The 22,471-nt window shown below is 41.5% G+C and overlaps 2 protein-coding genes across 6 annotated transcripts in view; one reads left to right on the top strand and one right to left on the bottom strand.

Moving 5' to 3' along the window:
- Positions 1-1,221: 1,221 nt before the first annotated feature.
- Positions 1,222-20,875, bottom strand: MKRN1 (makorin ring finger protein 1). The gene is made up of 8 exons (XM_071727373.1): positions 20,549-20,875; positions 12,572-12,700; positions 8,502-9,085; positions 5,398-5,624; positions 4,692-4,906; positions 3,881-3,991; positions 3,292-3,430; positions 1,222-2,837 (listed from the first exon to the last, which is right to left on the bottom strand). Exons 1-8 carry the CDS (start codon positions 20,719-20,721, stop codon positions 2,619-2,621), a joined length of 1,797 nt encoding a protein of 598 aa, XP_071583474.1. The 5' UTR covers positions 20,722-20,875; the 3' UTR covers positions 1,222-2,618.
- Positions 15,577-22,471, top strand: part of LOC139787907 (uncharacterized) — a 36,641-nt gene continuing 29,746 nt past the window's right edge. For all 5 annotated transcript variants that reach the window (XM_071727335.1, XM_071727352.1, XM_071727300.1 and 2 more), the window contains exon 1: positions 15,577-20,062. Coding sequence is in view for 4 of the 5 variants with exons in the window: in XM_071727352.1 (XP_071583453.1) it covers positions 19,889-20,062 (174 nt within the window). In the remaining variant the exon portion in view is untranslated. The remainder of the gene's footprint in view (positions 20,063-22,471) is intronic.

The following is a 22,471-nucleotide window of genomic DNA, read 5'->3' as shown; positions in this document are numbered from 1 at the left end:
TTTGTGTTCTTACAAAGGAAAACCATAGCAGCCAACAAACATACTGTACTGATTTCAAAGGCCTTGTTCTTTTCAGTCATTCCAGTCTTTTGGGGGGGATGGAAATCCATGCAAGATCAGGCTTAGAAACAAGCCTACCACCAGCAATATTCAAGCTAGAAGTGGCAGCAGCTCCACTTGCTGACAAACACATGCAGTTCCTTTAACTTACAGAACAAGAACCACAGCACTCTTCAAGGCACAGATCAACAGCAAATAGCTGTCACGATTCACCTGACTATGTCAGTCCCCTTGCAGCTCAACAGAACAGCCTCCACTAAAGCAAATCACTCATCTGTATATTCTCAGCTTCCCCTGTAACAACACAGAGAAGGCAGATCAGACACAGCAGCACCACTGTGCCACAGGGATACCCACACGAGGTAAAGCACACCATTTCTGGCCCCTTACTAAAGGAAAACTGATGCACATGCCCTGGTTGGTAAGTTTACTACCTCTGTGTTACCAGAACACATTTTTGTTAAACTTACGTTTGAACGCAGCTTTCACAGAGGCTGTTAACAACTTAAGTTCACCATGTAAAGTGCAAGCCTTCCATTTTTTCTATTCCTTCTCAGCTCAGTTTTAAATGTAATTTAAACAAATTACATTAAAATTTTTTTCTCACTCTGCTGCTTGCCTCTGGAAAAAAAAACCCCAAACAAACGAACTAAAGACGGTTTCACACTGTTCAGCTGAACTTTTGTTAGTCATATCCCTCAGCATCTCAGGATGTTTCTAGTGCTGTACTTCCAACCTGGTGCATTTCTGCAGAAGAATGCTTCCTTCTGAACACACACAGGCTCAAAGAACATGTGGACTGTCAGGAAATGGCCTCTGCAACACTTGCAATTGCTGTCCAAACAGCATTACAACAGTCCACAGAGCACGTACTGCAACTGACTCTTTGGGACAAATAAAATGAATACCACAGCATAGAACTTACTAATAAGGAAACAAGCCATGTCTGTTCTCACTAATGGCTCCATATATTCCTTCAGCTGCCTGTTCAGAATTTGTTCCTTACATTACAGGCTCTTTGCTGGAAAGGTAATAACCAAGATAAAATTCCGTATTAGTGACACAATTCCGCAGGAATTAAGAACAAGCGACGCAAATGCCTTTATACTTACAGACGCACATGGGCACACAGAAGCTCCAAACTTAAAAGAACAGACAGACTTCTTGTTTCATTTTTTTTGGACTTTTTTAATTGGGAAAAGTGCTTCTTACAAAAGGCAGCTGCAAAACAATACGTTATAGACCTCAGAACAATTTCTCATTCCATTTAAAAGTGAAAGGAGAGGCAGTCTAGGGGACAAGAGCAGCAGGAGAACAGATCACGGGGCATCCACAAGTCAATAAAAAACAGCAATAATGTAATGCAAGGTTAAAATTCCTGTGCTGGGGGCTTTGGTGGCAAAGTAATTTCTCAATGCAAATTATGGCCAGAAACTGCATGACTGCCTTTGTAAGCAGTAACTCACATAAGCTGAACAGCTTTACCAGGCAACCTGCTCAACTCGGATGCTGAGAGGCACACGTACCTCAGACCAGCCGGGAGGCACAGCAATCTCCTAGGAAAGCTCATGGCTTAGGTGGTTACATCAAACTCTAAAAATTACAGAGCAATAAAGCTAAAGGGGCCTCTCTGGTGTTCCTCCGACCTCACCTTGGCTAACCGGATTTCTGCTCCTGGACAACCCTAATCCTACACATCAAAGAGAGCTGCTGTATTAGGGGGTGCTGTCTATTAAGGTAAGCGATAGTGAAGATTACTGCCACAGACTGAGCTGAGACCACTAAACCAGTTTCATGTCCAATTGGAGGCTAGGCTTCATGCACCAAGAGGGGATGAAAGATGGTTTTGTTATTTTTAACTTACACAGAGTCTCCCCATCCTTGAGGTCCAACTCCACATTTATCTGTATATACACATAGAGAGTTCTCCTTTCACAAAGACATTTTCCTTTCATGCTAACACAGTAAAAACCCAGAACGTTCACACCTGGTTCTGGTTACACAGTAGTAATAGTAATGTGCAAGTAAACAAGAGACCAAAATCACAAATGAAAATGTGTACATGAGGGGGCTGGAACGGAGCTGATGCCAGACACTGAGTATTTGTATCTGGCCTGAAGTCAGAAATATTGATACAATGACAGAAAGACCATCAGCCAATTTACATCCCCACTGCATGGCCACTGCTCATTTTTGTATCTGGGCTCTTCAAAATGAGTGTGGAAGTCCTGTAAACACTTTAACCCTGGAACTGGGTGAACTCTGTTGGGTACACAGATGAAGCAACAAACCTAAGCTAACTGTTTGACAGTTAAATTCATTTTTACAAAAACTAACATTTTAAAGATTTATTTCATGTTATTTTTTTTTAAACAGAGGAAAAAACAACACTCCTGGGATGGGAGGGGATGGGAAGAGACAGACCCTGGGTAAAAGTTATTACAACAGCACCTGGAATTGATCGGCCTGCCTAGGAGAAACACAGGCACTGCCACAACACCACAGGTAATAGCTACTGCCTGAAGCCAAGACGACAGTCCACACTCCACTGACAGGTGCTATAGATCCAAATCATAATAATCTTCCAGCTCATCATGAAACAAGTCCCACTCATCCTCGGAATCCGTTAGCTCATCGTCACGTCCTGCTGCCAACAGCATAAGCAACATCTCACCAAGCTCAAAGGCCACCACCTCATCCTCATCCTCATCGGTCTCAAACGGATCACCGTTCTCTTGCTCCTCAATGAACTCCCAGAACCGATTCCTCCGCTGGGCCTGTGAGTGGAACACAAGTGTTTTCCCAGTTGAACAAGCAGGTCAAGAGAGGAAGTCTTTCTAGAGACTGACAAGATTCAGTCCCTGGAGTACTTTCTGACAGGCAAGAAACCACATCTCATTCAAGGAGATACCGACCTCCAGCAGAGTTCACCCTTAGATGCCTCGAGTTAATGCTGCCCAACTTCACTGTTTCAGATGCTGGCATACTAGGAAAGCTTTATAAATTCACTCTTTCCACCTTGGCCTCCAGCATTCTCAAGTTTTAGACTACCACGTCCTTCAAATTCACCATTACAAAGGTCAATCAGAAGTTTTAAAAAAAAAAAAACAAACACCACCAAAACAAAGAAATACCCCAAACATTTCCCTGTCCTTTAGGCAGCTGGTTTAATACAAACACCACCTCTCGTGGTCTCTCTGTATAAGAAGGGCAAAAAACAGCAGCACTGACCCGGAATCTACTTGATGTCCCCACTTTGGATCTCTGTGGCTCCTCTCGGCGGCCATCAGGATACGCATGCTTGTAAAAACAGTTCCCTCCAAATGGGCAGCTCCCACGGCCTTCATCAAAATACCTGCATGGCTTGTTGCTGTAAAAGGAAAATATTGCAACCCTTACTCACAGCAGACCCCAACCAGACTTCAGAATCACATTTACCTGTAGTCCAAAAGGATCTCAGGTACCATTTGGAGCTAAAGATACTTTGCCAGTATAGCACCTACACACACAAATAAAGTATTGCACAGTGTGTGTGGGTTGATACATGCATGGGGACACTACTGGCTCACAGTGCACAGAACCGTACTACCTTACAGCTGTACCACCACTGTTTTGTGTATAGAAGGGAGAGATGGAGGTCAGAAAACACAGATGCATGCAACCAGTGACAAAACTATTCCTGTGGGCAGATAGGCAAGGATGCACTTCACACATGGTGGGGGAAAGGAGGTGTGAGAGGGCTTTACACCAACACCCTTCTTCTCCAGGCGTGCCTTTATTTCTGCTGTCCCAACCCGACAAAAGGCTGCAGTGCTCATACCTCATTGCCTCCTTGTATTTCTGAATGAGTTTCTGCTTCTCTTCCTTCTCCTCCACCCAGTACTCACTTGGAATGACAAAGTTAGATGTGATCCGACATTCTGGGCAGGACCTGGGGAATGAACAGACTGTGCTGCAAAATTCCACATTCCAGGGTACTCTCTCTCCCCTATATAACAATTCATGGCACATTTCCATCTTTAAATATGTATTATACCCACACATTTGCTGTGGAGGCTTTTCAATCTAGATTATCTCTTACACAGGAGGGTACCTAAACTCTCTTCAAGAACTCAATGGAAATGGCAGCTGGTCAGCTTGTCTCAAAAAAAGCTTGAAAAAACACTTCACACAGACTTTTTTCTTGAGAATTAAGTAAATTTATTTTGGTTTGATTTCTGTATTTATTTGATTGGAACTTTGTTTTTTTAGAACAGACTTTAAATGGAGAAACGCTCTGTCAACTGATTAATGGACTAGGGTAGTAATGAATTAAGAAGCATACATTCTGAACTGGCTAATCTGTTTTCAGATTCCTGGATGGGTGTCCAAGATGTGAAGAGAAACCATTGGACAAAACAGTACTAAATAAATGAAAGTTATTTTGTGCCATTAAGTTTTGCAAACTTATCTGTATTAACCAAATCAGAGTGTAAATGCTATCCCTCAAAATTATTTCACTTCCAAGCTGAACAGCATGTACTAAACGCAGCCTGCGTGCAGCCTGCATCTGGAAGGCTGCTGCAAGCTGTCACAAGTTACTAAGTTCTTCCACAGTACCAAAGCACAATCGAAACAGGGAAGTGCCTCACTTTATAATCTTGCTCTCAAATTGTTTAGCACTCCTCCACTTGCGGATGCACTTGAGACAGTAAGTGTGGCTGCAGTTGGAGAGGATCCCAAAGCGGCGCTCACTAGGATTAGCTTTCTCATACACCACCTCCATGCATATCCCGCACACCATGTCTTTACTACGCTGGACGGCAAATGAAAGCTCCATGTCCTTCTCGTGAGCTTCAATGCAAGACTGAAAGGAGAGACAAAGAAAACGACTACAGAGACAGCTGGTCACCTAGTGAACTCTAAGCAGGTGCTTAAGCTCACTTCTACTCCGCTGTTTTACCTAATGAATGGAGTAAGATTAAGCTGAAAAAATCTTTATCCTCAAGAAAAAATAATTTGCTGATAGCGGGAAGCAATGAATTCAGAGTTCAAATTTCTTTCTTCAGAGATTGCTTTTAAACATGAGAAAGGCATTCTAGAAGACCATCCAGTTTTACTAGGCAAAGAACAAAGCTTTATGATCCTTAAGCAGACTGCTCTCCCAGCACAGACAAGGAAGCCCAGCTAGCTTTGGGTACAGCCCTGACAGGAAACAGTCCGGTTTACAACAGGAATTTCATTTACTGCCTGACCTGTATGTGGCTTCAAATGAAAGGGAATTAGTGACAAGTGACTGTGGGGAGCTAGGAGGCAATAACTTAAAGCTTTTTTAACACCAGACAGCTGTTTGCTTACCTTTATGTGCTCGGACCTCTGCGCAGCATCAATTGGATGCAAGACCTGCAGCCCACACATATCACACACATCCCCATGGATATACACGCAGTTTTCTCCATAACGACATTCTCCTACTGCAGCGTAGGGGCACAGCTCCTTCTTTATCTCCACATCTATTTCCTGCTTTTCATATTCTTCCTCAATCACCATTTCTTCCAAGGATGCTTCAGCACAGGAAGGGGCAGCTGGGAACAAAATTAAGGACAGTATGCAACACATTCAGATTTAAAGCACTGAGAGTACAAATACATTATGTTTTAATGCAAAGCAAACTCTGGGTAACCCTGCTGAAGTTATCCAGAGAGAATAATAAAAACAATCAAGGTTCATTTCAGTCCAGGTTTCACACACCTTCACTTTGAAAAGTTATTTTCCCACTCAAGAAAGCATGACCAATTTCTTCATCCTTCAACTGAGCAAAACTGAAGCGATGAAGGTTTAAGAGGTCAGATTCAGATCCATTTACAGACTAAGCTAGAGACTAGAAAAATCTTCCTAGCCCTGAAGTACATATTTATACAAACTCTGGTTCAGCAACAACTAAGTAAGATTACAAATCACAGTGCTCTTAGAATAAATTTCACATTAGTTTAAGTTAACTTCTCCCCAGAAATTACACAACTGAAGCAGTAACATGTATCCAGCATAACTAAACACTAGTATGGCAACACCACACCAGCAGTGTTCCTTCCTGTGTTCCTTCCAGTGCAGGTTGATTACTGTGTTCTTGTTCAGCCTGAACAACAGTTTCACTTCTAGACTCCCGTGCATCTCTATGAATTGTAAAAAAGCTGTGTTCACACTTCTCAAACTAACCTTATTCTAGATATTTGCCAAAAAGCCTACCCTAAACAGCTAATCTGGTCTGTCATACATATACATTTAGCCTTAGGAAACTGAAATTCAGGGCATTTTCATTGCATTCTAAATTAGCCATCAGTTTTGCAAAATCCTGACTAAGTAAATTCCCTTACCTAAGTTCCTTAAATGGAACTGAAATCTGTGTAATTTCCCCATTTGGACTGCTGCTGCTTAACACTTGTCCCTGTACCTCCTGAACATAGGCTTGTCTGTGCTCTCAGAAGCCAAACAGCCTTCCAAGATCACTAAATAAGCAGGATAATTAACTACATGACAAGACAAAGCCATCAGTTTGGAACTGAAGATATAATAAATGCAGTAGAACAAAGCATTATTATACTCAGAACAAATGAAGAGCAAAAACTGGACTTCATTTACAAAAACAGAAGCTGTTACAAGAGTAAAAAAGCCACCTATGCCTTATGAAAGCATAGCTTTTATAAGCTTTTGAAGCAGCAGATGTGGAGAAATAAGCAAGAACTATGAAAGGCACACCTGGATCTCTAAAACTAAAGGACAGACTCTCCTCAAAACAAACAAACAAACAAACAAAGAGGTTGCACACCTAGAGTTTTCATCCCTGTGGAACAAAGGGACACACTAAATATTATGTATGCTTTACTGTATGCTGTTAAGCTTTTTGAGAGAAAGGGTAAAAGAAAGAGCAGGTCCCTGCGAGCTCACTGTTGTGGGAGATAAGCAAATCCTGAAGAAAATACCAGCTCTCAAAATAAGTTGAAGTCTGCTTCTTGAACCACCTCTGACTTTAGAGGTCACTTGCACAGATCTTGGATCAATCTCTTAGCTAGAAACATGCTTTTCAAAAGCAAATGAGTGACAGAGTAACAAGCAAACTGTCAACCTGCTCATTTTTCCTGTATCCGTCCCCCCCCTCAAAAAAAAAAAAAATCATTACTTCTTCTTCCTTTTAAGTTCTAATGAACTAGTACCAAGAAAAGTAACAGGAACCATACACTAGGCTCTACCTACTCTTTTGAAAGCAATTTGAAAACTTTTAATTATTAATTGAAATCCATGATCTCTACTCCCAAAAAACCAACAAAAATTACAACTACCAGTCAGTTTTTATTCTCTCAGCAGTCACTTTTGGTCAGTTTTTTGTTTAATGATGCCACAGATTTTTACCCATCTGTTAACACTTGACTTCTGACATCTTGCTTGACCCTTACTGAGGAAGACAAGTTCAGTAGATCTTAGCATAGATGGGCAGAAGCCTAGTAGACAAATGCAGACAAAATGCAGAAAAATGCAGTTTCAAAGGAACTGAGTGATACAAAACTTCTTTTAATTGGGCTGGCAAGATTATTTTTGTGTAAGGCAATTTTACATTCCTGGAAAATGCATACTTCGAATGATGAGGCACATTTGCAGCTTAAGAGAAAATTTTTGAAGAGTCACCTGCACCCCTCTGAAGGATGTATTTTGTCAAAACTTTATTCACTAAGGTTTTTTATTCATTAAAAAAAACAAAAAACAGCAAACTTACTATGTGAGATTGGGAATAATGCATTTGAAGTGTTAGCCCTGAAGAGATTAGTATTTCCACTTCTGAGTATCTCAGCTCCCATAACCTAAAGCCTTGCTTACATAGCTTCTTTACCTACTGCACTGCATCTGCTACAGTTTTGCTTCCTCTTGGAAGGCAAAATTAGAGACAAGACTCCATTGGTTCAGTGGTTCTGAATCCAACGTACCACACAGAATAAGCTATACTCCCAACAATTCTCTCTGCTGTTTTCAAAACCACTACTCTCCAGTAGGTGGACCCAATCCTTATCTTCTCACTCTCCCTTCACCCATTTCAGCCAACAGGATTAAATTTATACAACTGAAAAAAAATAGTTCATTATGTTTCATTCAAACACCATCTGCTTTAACCTAAGACACTCTGTAGCAAGAAAAACATTCACCCTGTAGCAGCAGCAGGATACAAAACAGAATTTGGAACAAGAGTCTGGGAAGAGAATGTTATTTAACAACAGGACAGTAGCAGTAATTGACATAGAACAGTCTGACTATTCACATCAGAAAATTAAAGTTTAAATTAAGGAAAAGTCACTTGAAGTGATTAATAAATACAAACAGTTGTATTCCAGAAAACTAAAGTATTAAAATAAATTCACTACACATAAATCGTTGAGCCATGACAGAAATTCTCTATTATCCTATGATTAGCTTACCACGTCCACAGTATGGCTGCCCAGGGACAAACTCGACAGCATTCACCCAGTCTTCAGCACCTACTCCTGCAGCTGCCAGATCAATATTTTCAGCTGCCAGACCAATATTTTCAGCTGCCAGACCAATATTTTCAGCTGCCAGACCCATACTTTCAGGTGACAGACCCATACTTTCAGGTGACAGACCCATACTTTCAGGTGACAGACCCATACTTTCAGCAGCCAGACCAATATTTTCAGCAGCCAGACCAATATTTTCAGGTGACAGACCAATACTTTCAGGTACCAGACCAATACTTTCAGGTACCAGACCAATACATTCGGCTGCCAGACCAATACTTTCAGCTGCCAGATCTATACTTTCAGCTGCCAGATCTATATTTTCAGCTGCTAGATCTATATTTTCAGCTGCCAGATCTATATTTTCAGCTGCCAGATCTATATTTTCATCTTCTATCTCAGCAATGATGTCTTCAACTGTTTCAGGGAGTGATGCGAAGTCTGAGGACATCGAGGCATAAATCTTTGCATCTGGATCCACATCAGTCACTTCTTCCTGTATCAGTGGCTTGGTATGTTCATATCTAAAAAGTTACAACACATCATGTCAACTCTTCACAAAAAAATACCCCCCATAAAGCAGCCCAGAATACAGGGAATAATTAAAAAATACCATTAAAAACCAAAACAAAACCAAACAAAAATGAAACAAAACAAACAAACAAAAATCCACAACAACCTGATTAAGATACAAACACACTACTCAGGAGTATCTAAAAATGGCCTGGAAGAGAAAGCTACTGACCACCCTTTAAAGATCCGTGCTTCCACTTGTGTCATCTGTCAGCACTGCTTAAGGAAACAGAAGGTACTCCATGATTTTGGAGGAAATGGATCAGCATGCACCTTTCTAACCTAACTTACACAGAATGAACTTCAGCTATGCTCAAATCTGGTCACAGATCTTTGTGCACATGCACTCTTACTGAATCAGATAAATTAGTTCATTCAGCTTTAAGAAGAGAAAACTGGGTGCAGATACTGCTATCTTGTGGGAAGCCACAGGAAAGATATGGCCAGACTCTTCTCAGAGGCTCAGCAATAGGATGGCAGTCAGACGTAAGTTCAAAACGGGAAGTTACAATTAGATACCAAAAAAAAAAATTACTGTAAAAATAGTCAAACACTGGAATGGGTGCACAGGGACGCTGCACAATCTTCATCCTTGTGCAGAATCAAACTTGACTGGACAATGTTTTGGGCAACCTGGCCTAAGCTGGTTTTGCCTTCAGCACAGCTCCAGAGATCCACAACAAAATAAAATATTCTTTTTCTCTATTTGAGCATCTTGCCTCTTTCAGATGTTATTAGTTATTTCTAATCCCTCTTTCAAATCACTGTGGAAAAAGATGCTGCCACCCAGAAACACAGAAGTGACATTTCTCTCCAAAATATGTTTTTCAGCAACTAGTAGACTACAAAACAATTTACAAACGTACATTTGAAGTCTTAGATGTTTGCTTACTAATTTCAAGGAGAAAGAAAGGGAATTTTTGGAGATCATGCAAAATTTAAGCAACAGTGATTTATTTACCTTGTATCAGATCGAAAACAATTAAGTGTCATGGTTCTTGTATATTAAAGAGATGCTCCCAACCAATGTCAGCTTCAAAATCCTAAGCAAGCTCTGAAGCACAATTCTTAAGCCACACTTCAGACCTCAACATCAGTGGTTTCCAAAGCAATATGCATCCACCAAATGAGATGAACAAGACAACCCACTGGAGTGCAGAGAGAAGCTACTAGAGCTTGTCCTTTTTGTTTTTTTTTCTAAAAAGTAAGAACTTTACCTTTTACTAACATTTAACATACAGATCTACAGCAGTGTCCTCACTCGGTCCATATGTCAAAGGGTCCCACATTTAGTATGCATGAGGTGTCCTGAAGGAGGAGCAGGTGCTTCACCACACAGAGTGTGGCACCCTCATTTGTTCCCTCACTTGCAGCACAATTCAACACACTATGGGTTTCTTGTGCTCAATTAAATGGATTGATATTACCTTGTTTTACCTAAACTAACTGATCAAAACTAAGAGGTGGCTTGAAAAGATTACTGCAAATGAACAGAGGACTGAAGACAACACTGCTAAAGTGAGCAGAAGCAAAAAAAGAAAATGTCAGATCTAACACTTGGTTCTATGAGGAGCTTTTCATTACAAGGTAAAGACAATACCAACCTAATGAGATCTGACAAGAACTTGGGGACAGTATGTAAACTGAGACTGCCACAAGACTATTTGAAATACAGATTTATAGCCACTATTACTAATGATAAACCTTGCTCTCAGTGTTTATTATTTATTGCCTTGAGATATCAGCTAATGGTAGTATAAACCCGTCACAATTAGCAAGACATTTAAAATCTATTTTAACAAATACACAAAGACAAACCTCTACAATTTTTTTCAGGTATCAGTCATCTGATACTCCATACAGTGCTTTACAGAACTTCAGAATAAACACTGCAATAGTTAAAGAGAAAAAGCCATACCACTGGACCATTTGTTCTTCCTGCTGTGGTAAAAATGACTGAAATAATGCATGGGAAACAATACAGTGACAAAACAAAACATTCCTTTGTCACCAATACTGTTGGGAATGGCATAAAAATATTGTGAAAGATGTGAAGAAATAATTATTAGAACAAATTTTGTGGGAAGTGTGGGAAGTTTGCTGTACAGCTCGATGAAAGTACAAATGTTTCTAACATACCCCAGCTTATGATATTTGCTAGATTCTGTTTCAATAATGAAATACACGAAGTTTTGAAAGAATCTTGTGGTACGGAGACTTGCAGTATGGAGACAACATTCTGAAAACAGCTGTTCCAAAACATTTCCACCATTATGCAATTTTGCTGCCTAAACAATGCAAGTGTGTCAACTATTAAAAAAACCCTCCCCTATCTTGTACACTTAAAACTCAGAAATAAATTAAATATATATTATAACTAATAAAGCTTTCAGTGAGAGAAGTTTCTGAACTGTTAATAAAAAAATTAAGTTTTTTTCCTCTTTACTACACTGTTTTTTAAAATCTGGATTTTGTGTATATTTTATAATGTATGCATCAGTACAGTACCAGATATCATCTACAAATATGTACATACTGTGAGGTACTCAGAAATTTTTCATGAAGTGTGTGATCCTGTGTGTGATCATGGCGCTTGTACACCACTGATCTGTATGGCAGGTGAAAGGAAGGCTAATTTTTATCTCCCCTATCCACAGTAAACTATAATTAAAGATTAAAGCTAACTAGAAACTACCATATGAAGTCATGATGCAACTTTTTAATCATGCAGTAGAGCTGCAACACGACAAAGTTTAACTCCTGCTGTATTTTAATAGAGTGAAGTTAAGACAATGCAAACAGTGAGTCTCTGCAAAGCTTTGCTACATTAGAAAAGCATTCATTTCCTGTCTACATGCGTAGTTTTTATTCTTTTTAATAATTTCAGTATTAGGGTTGAGTTATAGCTGAAGTCTTACAAATGCCTCCATAAAGTAGAAGCAACACTATAAAACCTACATGACTACACTCCAGCTACTTTTCCAAAATGGCAGTTCAAGTGTTGAGAGTAGCCATTCCTGAAGAGATTAACAATTGGAAAAAAAAATTCTGACCTGTTCAGGCTTCTATAATCACTCACCAAATGTAATTGAGTTTCATCAGTTCAGCTAGTCTGAATGCAGTCTCAACAGTTCAGCTAATTCATCAACATGTTATTAGTAATAAAGCCCACACCCTGACAACTAGTATGGTTGTATGTTTGTGTATATATGTATGTGTATATACGTATTTACTACAACTCACATTGTCTTTATTTACTTGCAGAGCAAAGAAAATACCACAGTATTTAGCAAGAGGAAGCACTTTGTGAAAAAGGTATATTTATAAATTTCCAAAGTAACAATGACAGAGGAAACCACTAAGATTTACCATCCCCTACTTGTGGTCACAGAGAGTGAAATCACTATCTAGCAGGGTGGTCAGTGTTATTTATTTACCTGCAAAGATCTCCATAAGCACAGCATCCTCGCTGGTAGTACCTGCACACCATGGCAGACTGACTAGTGGAGAGGTCATGGGAGTAGCGGCAGTTGTCTCCTTCCTTGCAGACTCCATGCATGAAATATCTGTAAGACAGCAGATTACTGGGAGTTAAGGGGAAGATCTGAAGACATAAGCCAGCTATGTGGATGAGGAGTTATGCTGTAAATCAAGGTATGCTGAATTAAGACCACCACTATCGACCCATGGCTCTGCATTCCAGTATAAAATTCTAAGTAACACCTAAGATGAAGGTTTAGCTGTTCCAGTGAACTGCACTGCACGTTTAGGGACGTACGCCTACAAAAGCCTGAAAAAAAACCTGTGAAGCAAAACTTGCCCTGGGAAATGCCACAGAAAGGAAAGAATCTTGCACAAAGTCAATGGGGATAAATTTTCACTATCACCTCGTGTTTTGACACAAACAAAAACCTTAGAATTGTAGAAAGGTATATGCTAACCAAAAATGAAGGCCATCATGGCAGGACTAGATTAACAGTTGGACAAGTCCCCCCTAAGCACCACAACTACACTTTTTTAAATACCTCTAGGGATAGTGGTATTTAAAGAAGTCCACCAATGCATCCAAGAACCACGGACTTAAATCTATTCTGAATTTGTAAATAATTCAACCAATAGTACTTTCCTCTCCAATAATATAAAACATGTTTGTGATGGATAATTACATGCACATTTGTTTATACCATAGGAGCCAATTAATCAGTAGAAACACCCTGCCTCAATACTGTCTTGAAAGAGATGTAGTTTCACAGCTTTTTCAGGACAGCTTACTAGATTTTAGCATGTCAAGTAATTCAAGTTTAATCAAGCTTCCTCAATTTCAGCTATTCAAGAAAATGGAAGAGTAATTTTTAATTTAACTTTTAACCTAGAAGAGCCAACGTTCTTTAAAGTCAAACTTCAACTATTTAGACCCAATTTGTTCACATCAAAACCACAACTGAAAATAAAAGTGTAAGTACATGTTTGCCAATCGCCATAGATGTATAAAACAAATACCAAAAAACCCCACAAAAAAAACCCCATCAAAAAACAACCCACGCCCCTAAAAAAACCAAACCTACATAAGAACGGAATCCACCAATATGTTTACCAACTCTTCAGTTTAGGAAGAGAAGCATTGGCTCCCAGATCCTAAGTAGGCTGCAAACTCTGAACTCATTGGAAATATCAAGACCTAGTAAATAGGAACATTTGTTAATGTTTAGCTCTCATAAAAAACACCACTTGAGAGAGTACTGAGAAGCAGTTTATACCCCTCTAAGCCTATCTTGCTGCTGAAAGAGGCAGTCTGCCATCTTTTTGTTGCATACTTCCACCATTTCTCATTGGTTTTACCACAGCTTTGCAGTCAGAAAAACAAGGATCTCCAGCTTGCTGACTGTGCAGCCACACAGCAGTACAGCCAGCACAAGAGACAAGAAGGATCATCTTTCAGCAACCCAAACTAAGATTAGGAGGATGTCTCTTCACCAAACAGCACATTCAAGTCAATATTCCTAAACTTAAAAGGTGCAAAGTTGTCAGACTGCATGAACTTCTGCATAGGTACTTAGGTGGCTATACTTGTAGGAAGTCAAATCAAAGTGAACAATTCAGCAAATTACATGAACAGAACTACTTCTGTAATCCAGTACTAGGAATCTACTAAAATCTGAGGTGAGTTTTTAGAGAGCTGATAAACCTCCATGTGCAACACCAGTGGTGTATTCAAGCTACTAAGAAGAAATAAAATTTGAAGTGGTTTTATAAACCACTGGCTGACACTTGCCATCAGCCTGCTCAAAACAATCAACTGTCTGTCTGTACACAGTAGACACATAGTAACTAGATAAGAAATGTGGTCCTACTAAAAATAAGTGGTGTAAAACCAAGATTAGGCTATGTGGAATATTTTCCCAGGAGAGATTAGTACCCTAGTCAGGTTTGCCAGATGGCTGCATAAACAGCTACACCACCACACACCAGGAACAGGGTGTTGCAACAATAAATCAAAAAACCCCACGCTGCATAGCCAGCTCCCTCCACTGTGAACAAAAAAACCCCTACCATCCACACACCCCCCAACCAAAAGTTACAGCCCACTCACAAACCAACCCACCTCAAAGTGAAAAACAAAACAGCTCATGAACTTGCAGAATCAGAACACAACTGGAATTTCTGGCTTTCTTTTAAGAAATGGGAGTTATACCAACAGGGTAAAAAACCAAACCAAACAAATAAAATCGGGCTGTTAAATGTTTGCTCTTCAACAACTGTTATCCCCACCCTTTGCTTATTTCTACACAGCATTGCTTCCCCCATGTGTCGGGGCATGCAATTTCATACCCACCTGCTGACTCATAACAGAAAATGGCTTCAAATGCAACCTAACGTTCCTTTTGCTGTCCCCATGGTTATTTTTAATCGAGATCAGATCACTGCTTAGCCACACTGCTACTTAAGACAACGAAGTGTTGAGACACCACTACAGCTGAAAAAAATGATAAGAGAAAGGCACCAGCCTGAAACAAAGACTTCTGCCAGAAAGTATTTGTCAATGTATCTTATCCTAAATACATAAGCTTCAAAATTTGACTCTTCCACTGCTTGTTAAACTGAGCAAACTGATCTCCAAGTCCCTTTCCCTCTTCCTCAGCTTACATTAGAAAGTTCTCTGCAAATACAGATTCTGTGTAATTCTGAAAGTTGTCTCAATTCATTATGTCAAGATGGTAGCCTATAAAAGGGGGGAGGGGGAAACAGAAACCAAAAAACAAACCCAGAACACTCACAAGCTCAATTTAATTCACATCATTTTTAAAGGTCTGCAGTCCTACGCAGCAAACAGACTCATTTGAAAAAGAAGACTGGGGTGGGAGGAGAGAAATATGTAGTTCTCTAAGGATTATACCAACTTCCTCCCTCTCCTCCTCTCCCCTGCCAAGAGGTAATATTTTTTTTTACTTTAAGTTCACAAAGAACTTAAAGAATTTAATAAATTACATTTTGATCTTCGGCTAAAATTTAGTCATGTCAAAAAGTAGACAGTGCATTATTTTTTGGCTAAAGGTAATAAAACTGCTGTTGGAGAGCACCTTTACACACACTGATAATTAAATTCAACTTTAAGCTTACACAACGGCAATACCAGCCTCTTGTTTCTGGTTACAGGGAAAAAGGATCTTTAAAACTGAAAAATACATGAGTTACCTGCCTCACTCAGTGATACGCTGAAGGACGTCTGAAATTTGCATTCTGCCAAGTACTCAGAGAATACAGATGATTTCATCTGAAGAAGTAAAACTAGATCCAGACATATGACTGGATTTTCTCCCAGTGCTTATGATGCTGTCATCCAAAAAGCACTTACTCTGGCAGCAGTGCTCTGTTTTTCATATTCAGATATACTAGCATAATTTGGTGAGGCTGCATCAGGGGACGAAACCAGATTATCTCCCCTGTTCGGTTCATTGTATGACTGTACAAAACATGAGTGAAACCAACACACAGAACAACCACCACCAAGTACTAACTGCCTGCATTTGGATTTTATTATGGAAAAATGTTTCAATTCATGTCTAGCTACAGATGCCTTGATCAAAATAGCATACCCCCATTTTCATGAGGTACTTAAAGGTCAAAGAAATCAGGCTTTTCACATCCATAAGCCTGAAGTTGTAGACAAGATCTGGTGAGTTTGAACTCCAACCACTGTAGAGGTCAGATGTTACAAGAGCTACAGTTAATCTACCAGAATACTTGGAAGATTTCAGTTTTATCCAGGTTTCAATGATCCTGATTTTCATGATGCTTTAAAGTATAATAATCTACTGAAAAAACTGTTTTATACCTGCTAAATAGTATTACTTCTATTACTTGCTGTAAGTTGGGAGAAAAAGAATTTGCAATGCCTTCATCAAGTAAACAATGCAGTTAAGTAACCGTGGTCTTAAATCCTGAACATACACCAGCTTCTTTCTATGTAAGTCTTTACTCTTCTATTACTTTTAGTGAAATCAATACACAATACTTGTTTCCATAGCTTCTGAAGCTTGCAATGGGTTTGCTTACTCAGGTGTGGTTTATTCTTTATTTCAGGTCAACTTAATCCTGCTTTCAGGAAACCCCATTTTGTTTCTTAAACTACCAGTTTTGCTGAATAAGGATGTCAGGTCTGTTACACCTGGCAACAGACCTCCTTAAAAAATGGAGACACTGCCATTACTGGCAGAGAGGGAACCTCAGGGTTACAGTCAGCTGCATTCATCTGCTTCTTCAAGTGCCATACAGAGATAAGAGAACTTCCAGGGCAGATGGCAGCAGGGAAGAGGCCAGGCACACTGTTGCACCACAGCATGTTAATGTTCAGCCACATGAGTGGCTAGTGAAATTCTGTGTTAGTAACCTTAAGAAAAAAAGAAAGGAAGAAAAGAGGCAGGTGTTAATAGTGTTTATTTCCTTGTGCCTTCTTCCCAATAACCTCCTTCAGCGAGAAGCTAGAAAAGGACAATACAAGCGGGCTGTTAAGAGGTTTATATTCCACATCCTACTACTAGTGCAGCACTGAATTAGGGAAAAGATATTTTACTGATTCTTAGTCTTCACCCCAGAAGGCGGATAATACCTGATGTGGGTTTTCAGAAATAATTGCAAAGATATAAACAGACAACCCTCTAAATACACAATATAGGTGCCCAAGAGTTTTATTTATATTGAAGTATAATAAAAAAATAAGTGAAATTTAATCTGTTTACAATGACTTTATGACCTCAATTATTACTGCATGACATCTGAAAAATACAAATAATCTGGAGGAAATATTGTCAAGTCTTTGGAAAAAATGTTGCCTATACTGCTGTTCAATAGCCACATAACCATCCAAAACTGGGAGGACAAAAAAGCTTGGTAATGACCACCACTCCTTATTTCAAAGATATCAGCAACAAAAAGATCTGAAAATTAAATAAAAAGTACTTATGAATTATAGTTTTACTCCCCTGCAGTTTATTCCAGATTAAAAGATTATAAATTACCACACACCACAAAAGCCTTGAAAACTGCTGAACTAGAGAAGCAGTGCTAGAAAATTACTTTTAATCGTCTCTTGAGGAACATGATGAATTCCTACATTTTACCCAGCAGTTTCTAAACTTAAACTGTAAGAAAAGAAAGATAACAAAAGTATATGTCTATGAGAAACAGGCTTTCATTTTAGTCACTGTATCTTACTTCAGGATATCAATCATCCATCCTACAGATATCAAACTAACATGAGAGAACTCCTTAACCGACCAATTTATCTCATCAGGTATTCAAAGGAGCAGCTAGAACTTCACAAGTTCTAAACCTTATAGTTTTGATAAAATAAGAATATTTTTTCACCAACTACAAAGTGCAAAGTACTTATACTGAAGAGATCACTACCTCATGGAAGGTTTTTAGGAAGCATTTACTGTCACACACAATGGTTCAAGTCACTAAAATCTATAAATAGAATGAAGTGCTAGTGAAAATGGAAACTGCTCTATCTCCTATTCTAAGAATTTGCACTTCAAGATTCAACCACTTCATCTCACAGTAAAATTCTCTAGCTCTTCTAAAAAGGTAAAAGAAGACTTAACAGCAAAATGTATATTTTCTTGAATACACCCTATTGAAACCAAACTTAAAAAGCAAAATTTGTATCACACATTCGCTGAAGCTCAAGTCAGAATTGTTTCACTTTAAAGACTGAGGAAATCTAATATGTCTGTAACTTGAATGCCCCACTAAAAATAAACAAGGAAATAAGCAAGTAGTGGGTAACTGGGGGGGATTAGTCAGAAAGAACAAAGAATGGGGAGGTTCGCTGGGTTCAAAACTGAGACCCGATTTTTGTTTAAGCTCACATTAAAGCACATTAACCACTACAAAAGAGCAGCTTTAACTCCCCACTAGTCACAAGTGTTTGTAAATAAATATATTCATTAGACTAACTGCATGATACATTTAACACTCACTGCACTGCATGATACAGATGAACTTGACTGCTTCTGTACTCCGGCAGTCACCACCCTCAATACATTTCCTGATCTTGTCTATTATCTGAGAAAAAAAACAAATGTATATATCTCTCTCACCAATCCATTTCACCTAATTGAGCCTTTCAACCTTCAGAAATGAGGCAATCTCTACAGAGAGAGCACTAACTTATATCCTTGCAACTCATTTAAAAGCTGAGCTAAGCATAATTCCGGGACATTTCCTCATCGCTGGCCTAACCTTTAACTGCCACAAATCAAATATTAACACGGCAAAAATTCTTTGTGTGAAGAAATACTTAGGGCTGAGAAAAAGTGTTTCTCAAACGGTCAGATTAACAGTGAATTAACTAAAATAAACAGTGACCAACAGTTACCAGGAATGCTTTAAATACCGCACGGAATACTTAACAGCACAAGAGAGGCACAGCAAGCAAGCTGCCTGCAGAAATCAAGTGAGGGCTCTTAATACTGCAATTTGTACCTGCAATCGGCAAATATCGGAAAATCCGCAGAAAAGATAGTAAGAGACCATAGATCTTGAGACTATCTGCCCGAAGGATGTTCCTTCTGGCTTCCAAGTGACTTATAATGTATTTTTGCACAGAAAATATTTGGATTAAATGCAATTTTCAATTTTATTTAAATAAAAAATAATAACATTTTGAAAAACTCGCAGGAGATGCTCCTCGATGCTCATTTTGGATTACCATTTTCTTAGTAACAAACTAATAATATTTCTGAGTTCACAAAAAACTATTTCATATTCCTTTCACTCTTCAAAAAGGCCAGCAGGATATGTTTAAAAATAGGCCACCTAGCAAGGTTTACAAAATGCAGTATGATTTGCATAATCCTATATAAAAGATTTCTCAGAAATACAGTTTAAAGGAAAACGCAATCAGAGAGTGACGCAGCATCCAGAATCTTAAAGTAACAGAACTATTTAAATTTTGCACCCTATCAGGACTTATTCCCATACCCCCGTTTAATAAGTATCAATCAACAAATATCAATCACGAATTCATATACATTTGAAAATCTTTATTCAATCGGACAAGAACCCAAGGCATTTCGCACTTCCTGCTTTCTCGCATTTTCTGGAAGGCAGTTCGAGGACTCCCATCCTACAATCTCCTTCACACCAATCACTGCGGGCAGATTTTCACACAATAGAGTGACCCACGGCACCGCACAAGGAGCCAGCAACCCTTCCAACCTCCGCGGCAAGGGGATGGGCAGCCACACGCAATGTGCGCAGCGAGTCCGCAGGGCACACGCCCCTCAACGAAAAAAAAAAAAAAAAAAAAAAAAAAAAAAAAAAAAAAAGAAAGAAGCAGAGGCGGAAAAAAAGCCGCACCCCACACCGCCCGCGCGTTCGGCTCCTCCGGCAGGTTAGGCCCGAAGCGCGATCGACGCCAGCAGGTACTTCCGGCAACGGGCCCCCCGCCGCCGCCACCGCCGCCGCTTCACTACAACCCCCACAAGCCACGCCGCCACCGCCGGTTTCCGCCCGGGGCCGCTGTAGGGCGCGGCGCGGCCCGGTCCGTCCAGCTGCGCAGTTTGCCGCAGGCCTCCCTCAGGGCGCGGGGCGGGGCGGGGGGCGCTGCGGCCGCGCGCTGCGCGTACGTGACCGGGGGGGGAGGGGAGCGGCTCTGAGGGAAACGGCCCCGGGGGTGGAGCGGGGAGGGAGGAGGCGGGGAGGGGGCGCTAATGCCGGCTGCGGGCGGGGGGGGGGGGGAGCAGGGGGGAGGCCGGCTGCGGGGGTAGGGGGAGGCCGGCTGAGGGGGGGGGAGCAGGGGAAAGGGCGATCGCGGTGAGAGGCGGTAGGGGGAAGGGCGACCGTGTCCGCCCTTCACCGCCACCGCCACCGCCCCCCCCCCCATCCGCCTCGCGGCGGACAGCGCGTACCTGCAAGTGACTTGCTTGGTCCATGCGCCTCCTCCCGGCCCCACGACGGGCGGCGGCACGTCTACGAAGTCGAAGGCCGCAGCCGCGGCTCCCGCGGCCGCCACGGGGGATGTTCCCAGCGCCACGGCTGCCGCGGCGTCCGCCGTTGTTCCTAGAGCCACCGCCTCCGCCATGACTGTTTATCCCACACAGCGGCAGCGCCGGAACTTCCGGGAGCACATCCTTCCGGCCGGCGGGACGGGGCGCACTCGGGCGGCGATGGGCAGCGGGGCCGCTGAGCCGCGCTGTGGATCCGCCCCCACCCCTCCCACCGCCGAACGGCGGCTCCGATTGGCGGAGGGGGAGGCCCGGGCGGGAACGTGCGGACGGGGGGGAAGGGGAGGGGGCGGTGGCTTCCGGGCGTTACCGCCGCGCGGCGCTGCCGTTGTACCCTCGGGGCGCGTAATGGAGGGGGGTGGGGAATGGCTGCCTCGGGTGCGTCCCTGGGGACCGGGCACAGGCACGGGCACAGCCCGGCAGCCGGGCCTTGCCCATCCGTGAGGAGCGGGAGCGCTCGCCTGAGGAGGTGGGGCCTTCACGGGCGCCCAGCTACCGGTCTGCGCCGGCTCAGTCAGCGTCGGGAAGCAGGCCTTGGCCTGGAGGGAAGAATGCGTATCCACCGACGTAGCGCCAGCTCTTGGGTCAGGGTTAAAAAAAAAAGAAGGCAGTGGTGCCTCAAAAGCCCGGTCCGAAAACTGGGGTGAGAAATGTCATGTCCTGCCATGGTAAATCCAGGTTGGGAATCTGCTGTTTGCCTGACCTTCATAGTGTCCTTGCCTTCCTACCGGCAAGAGTTGTGACCCAAATACTAACCGTGGCCCAAAAAGGCTGTGGGAAGCAGGCATGCAGGGGTAAAGTGAAGGGAGAAGTGAATAAATGCCAAGATACTGGTCTTTTGCAAACCTATTTAGAAATACATTTAAAAAATCAAACATACCTAAACCTCAAATCACTTAAGGAAAACTACTGGAATTAACCCTTTGTCCTAAATGTAGACAGTAGGACACCATCCTAAGGTGTCAGGCCTTCAGGAAGAGCACTAGAGAGGTCGGAAGAGGCAAAGCTGTTTTCAGGTTGCCTTGAAACCATGACTTCCGTGCCCTTGAATGACTTGAGGAATAAGGTAGTGTGGATGTACTTGTTGGCATCTCCTGGAATATGCAGAGCCACGACCTGAGCAAGCAGAACTCTAAATTAAAAGAAGGTGGAGTACATAGATTTTAACAGACTGCAAACCAAGGTGAAGGTGTGCATCGGAAAAAAAGGATTGCCAAAAGTTCAGCTTCACAAGATATGAGGGACGGAGATATGTAGGTCTTGGGAATGAACATGGTCAGTTCAATAAGACCAACCTTCAACCAAGAAAAAGAGCTGATGTTAGTTGAAGACCTGGATCCAGGTTCTCAATGCAGCTTTGATAATCAGCAGCAGAAGCTGCCACTCTCAGAGCAGCACATTGATCAGTGCCAGATGGCTTATAAATTCAGTTCCACGAATCACTGTTACGATCATGCCATGATGTTCAGTGGAAAACTGAGCCACAAGAATCAGAAGGACTTTCAAAAGAGAGTTTTATATTCACTAAATCACCGAGTCATTCTGGTTAGAAAAGACCTGTAAGAGCACTGAGTCCAAACATAAACTCACTCTACTGTGTCCAGTGCTAAGCTGTGCCCCTAAGCACCACACCTACACGTCTTTTAAACACCTCCAGGGCTGGTGATTCAACCACCTCCCTGGGCAGCCTATTCCAGTGTTAAGTTACCCTTTCAGTGAAGAAGTTTCCTCTAACATCCAATCTAAACTTCTGGTGCAGCTTGAGTTGTTGCACACCAAAGAGTCCATTTCCTCTTGTCCTGTTGCTTGTTACTGTGGAGAAGAGAC

The sequence above is a fragment of the Heliangelus exortis genome, chromosome 1 (assembly GCF_036169615.1).
Source record: "Heliangelus exortis chromosome 1, bHelExo1.hap1, whole genome shotgun sequence".
In the NCBI taxonomy this organism is placed as follows: domain Eukaryota; kingdom Metazoa; phylum Chordata; class Aves; order Apodiformes; family Trochilidae; genus Heliangelus; species Heliangelus exortis.
Note: the sequence above shows the minus strand (reverse complement) of the source record. Positions and strands in the feature narration are given on the sequence as shown.

Excerpts from the sequence above, each read along its gene's own strand:
- MKRN1 (XM_071727373.1), bottom strand. The coding sequence starts at position 20,721 with ATGGCGGAGGCGGTGGCTCTAGGAACAACGGCGGACGCCGCGGCAGCC. Across the intron at positions 9,086-12,571 it reads GCTTATGGAGATCTTTGCAG|ATATGAACATACCAAGCCAC; the intron begins GTAAATAAATAA and ends GTAACTTTTTAG. Across the intron at positions 2,838-3,291 it reads GGACATCAAGTAGATTCCGG|GCCCAGCGGAGGAATCGGTT; the intron begins GTCAGTGCTGCT and ends TTCCACTCACAG.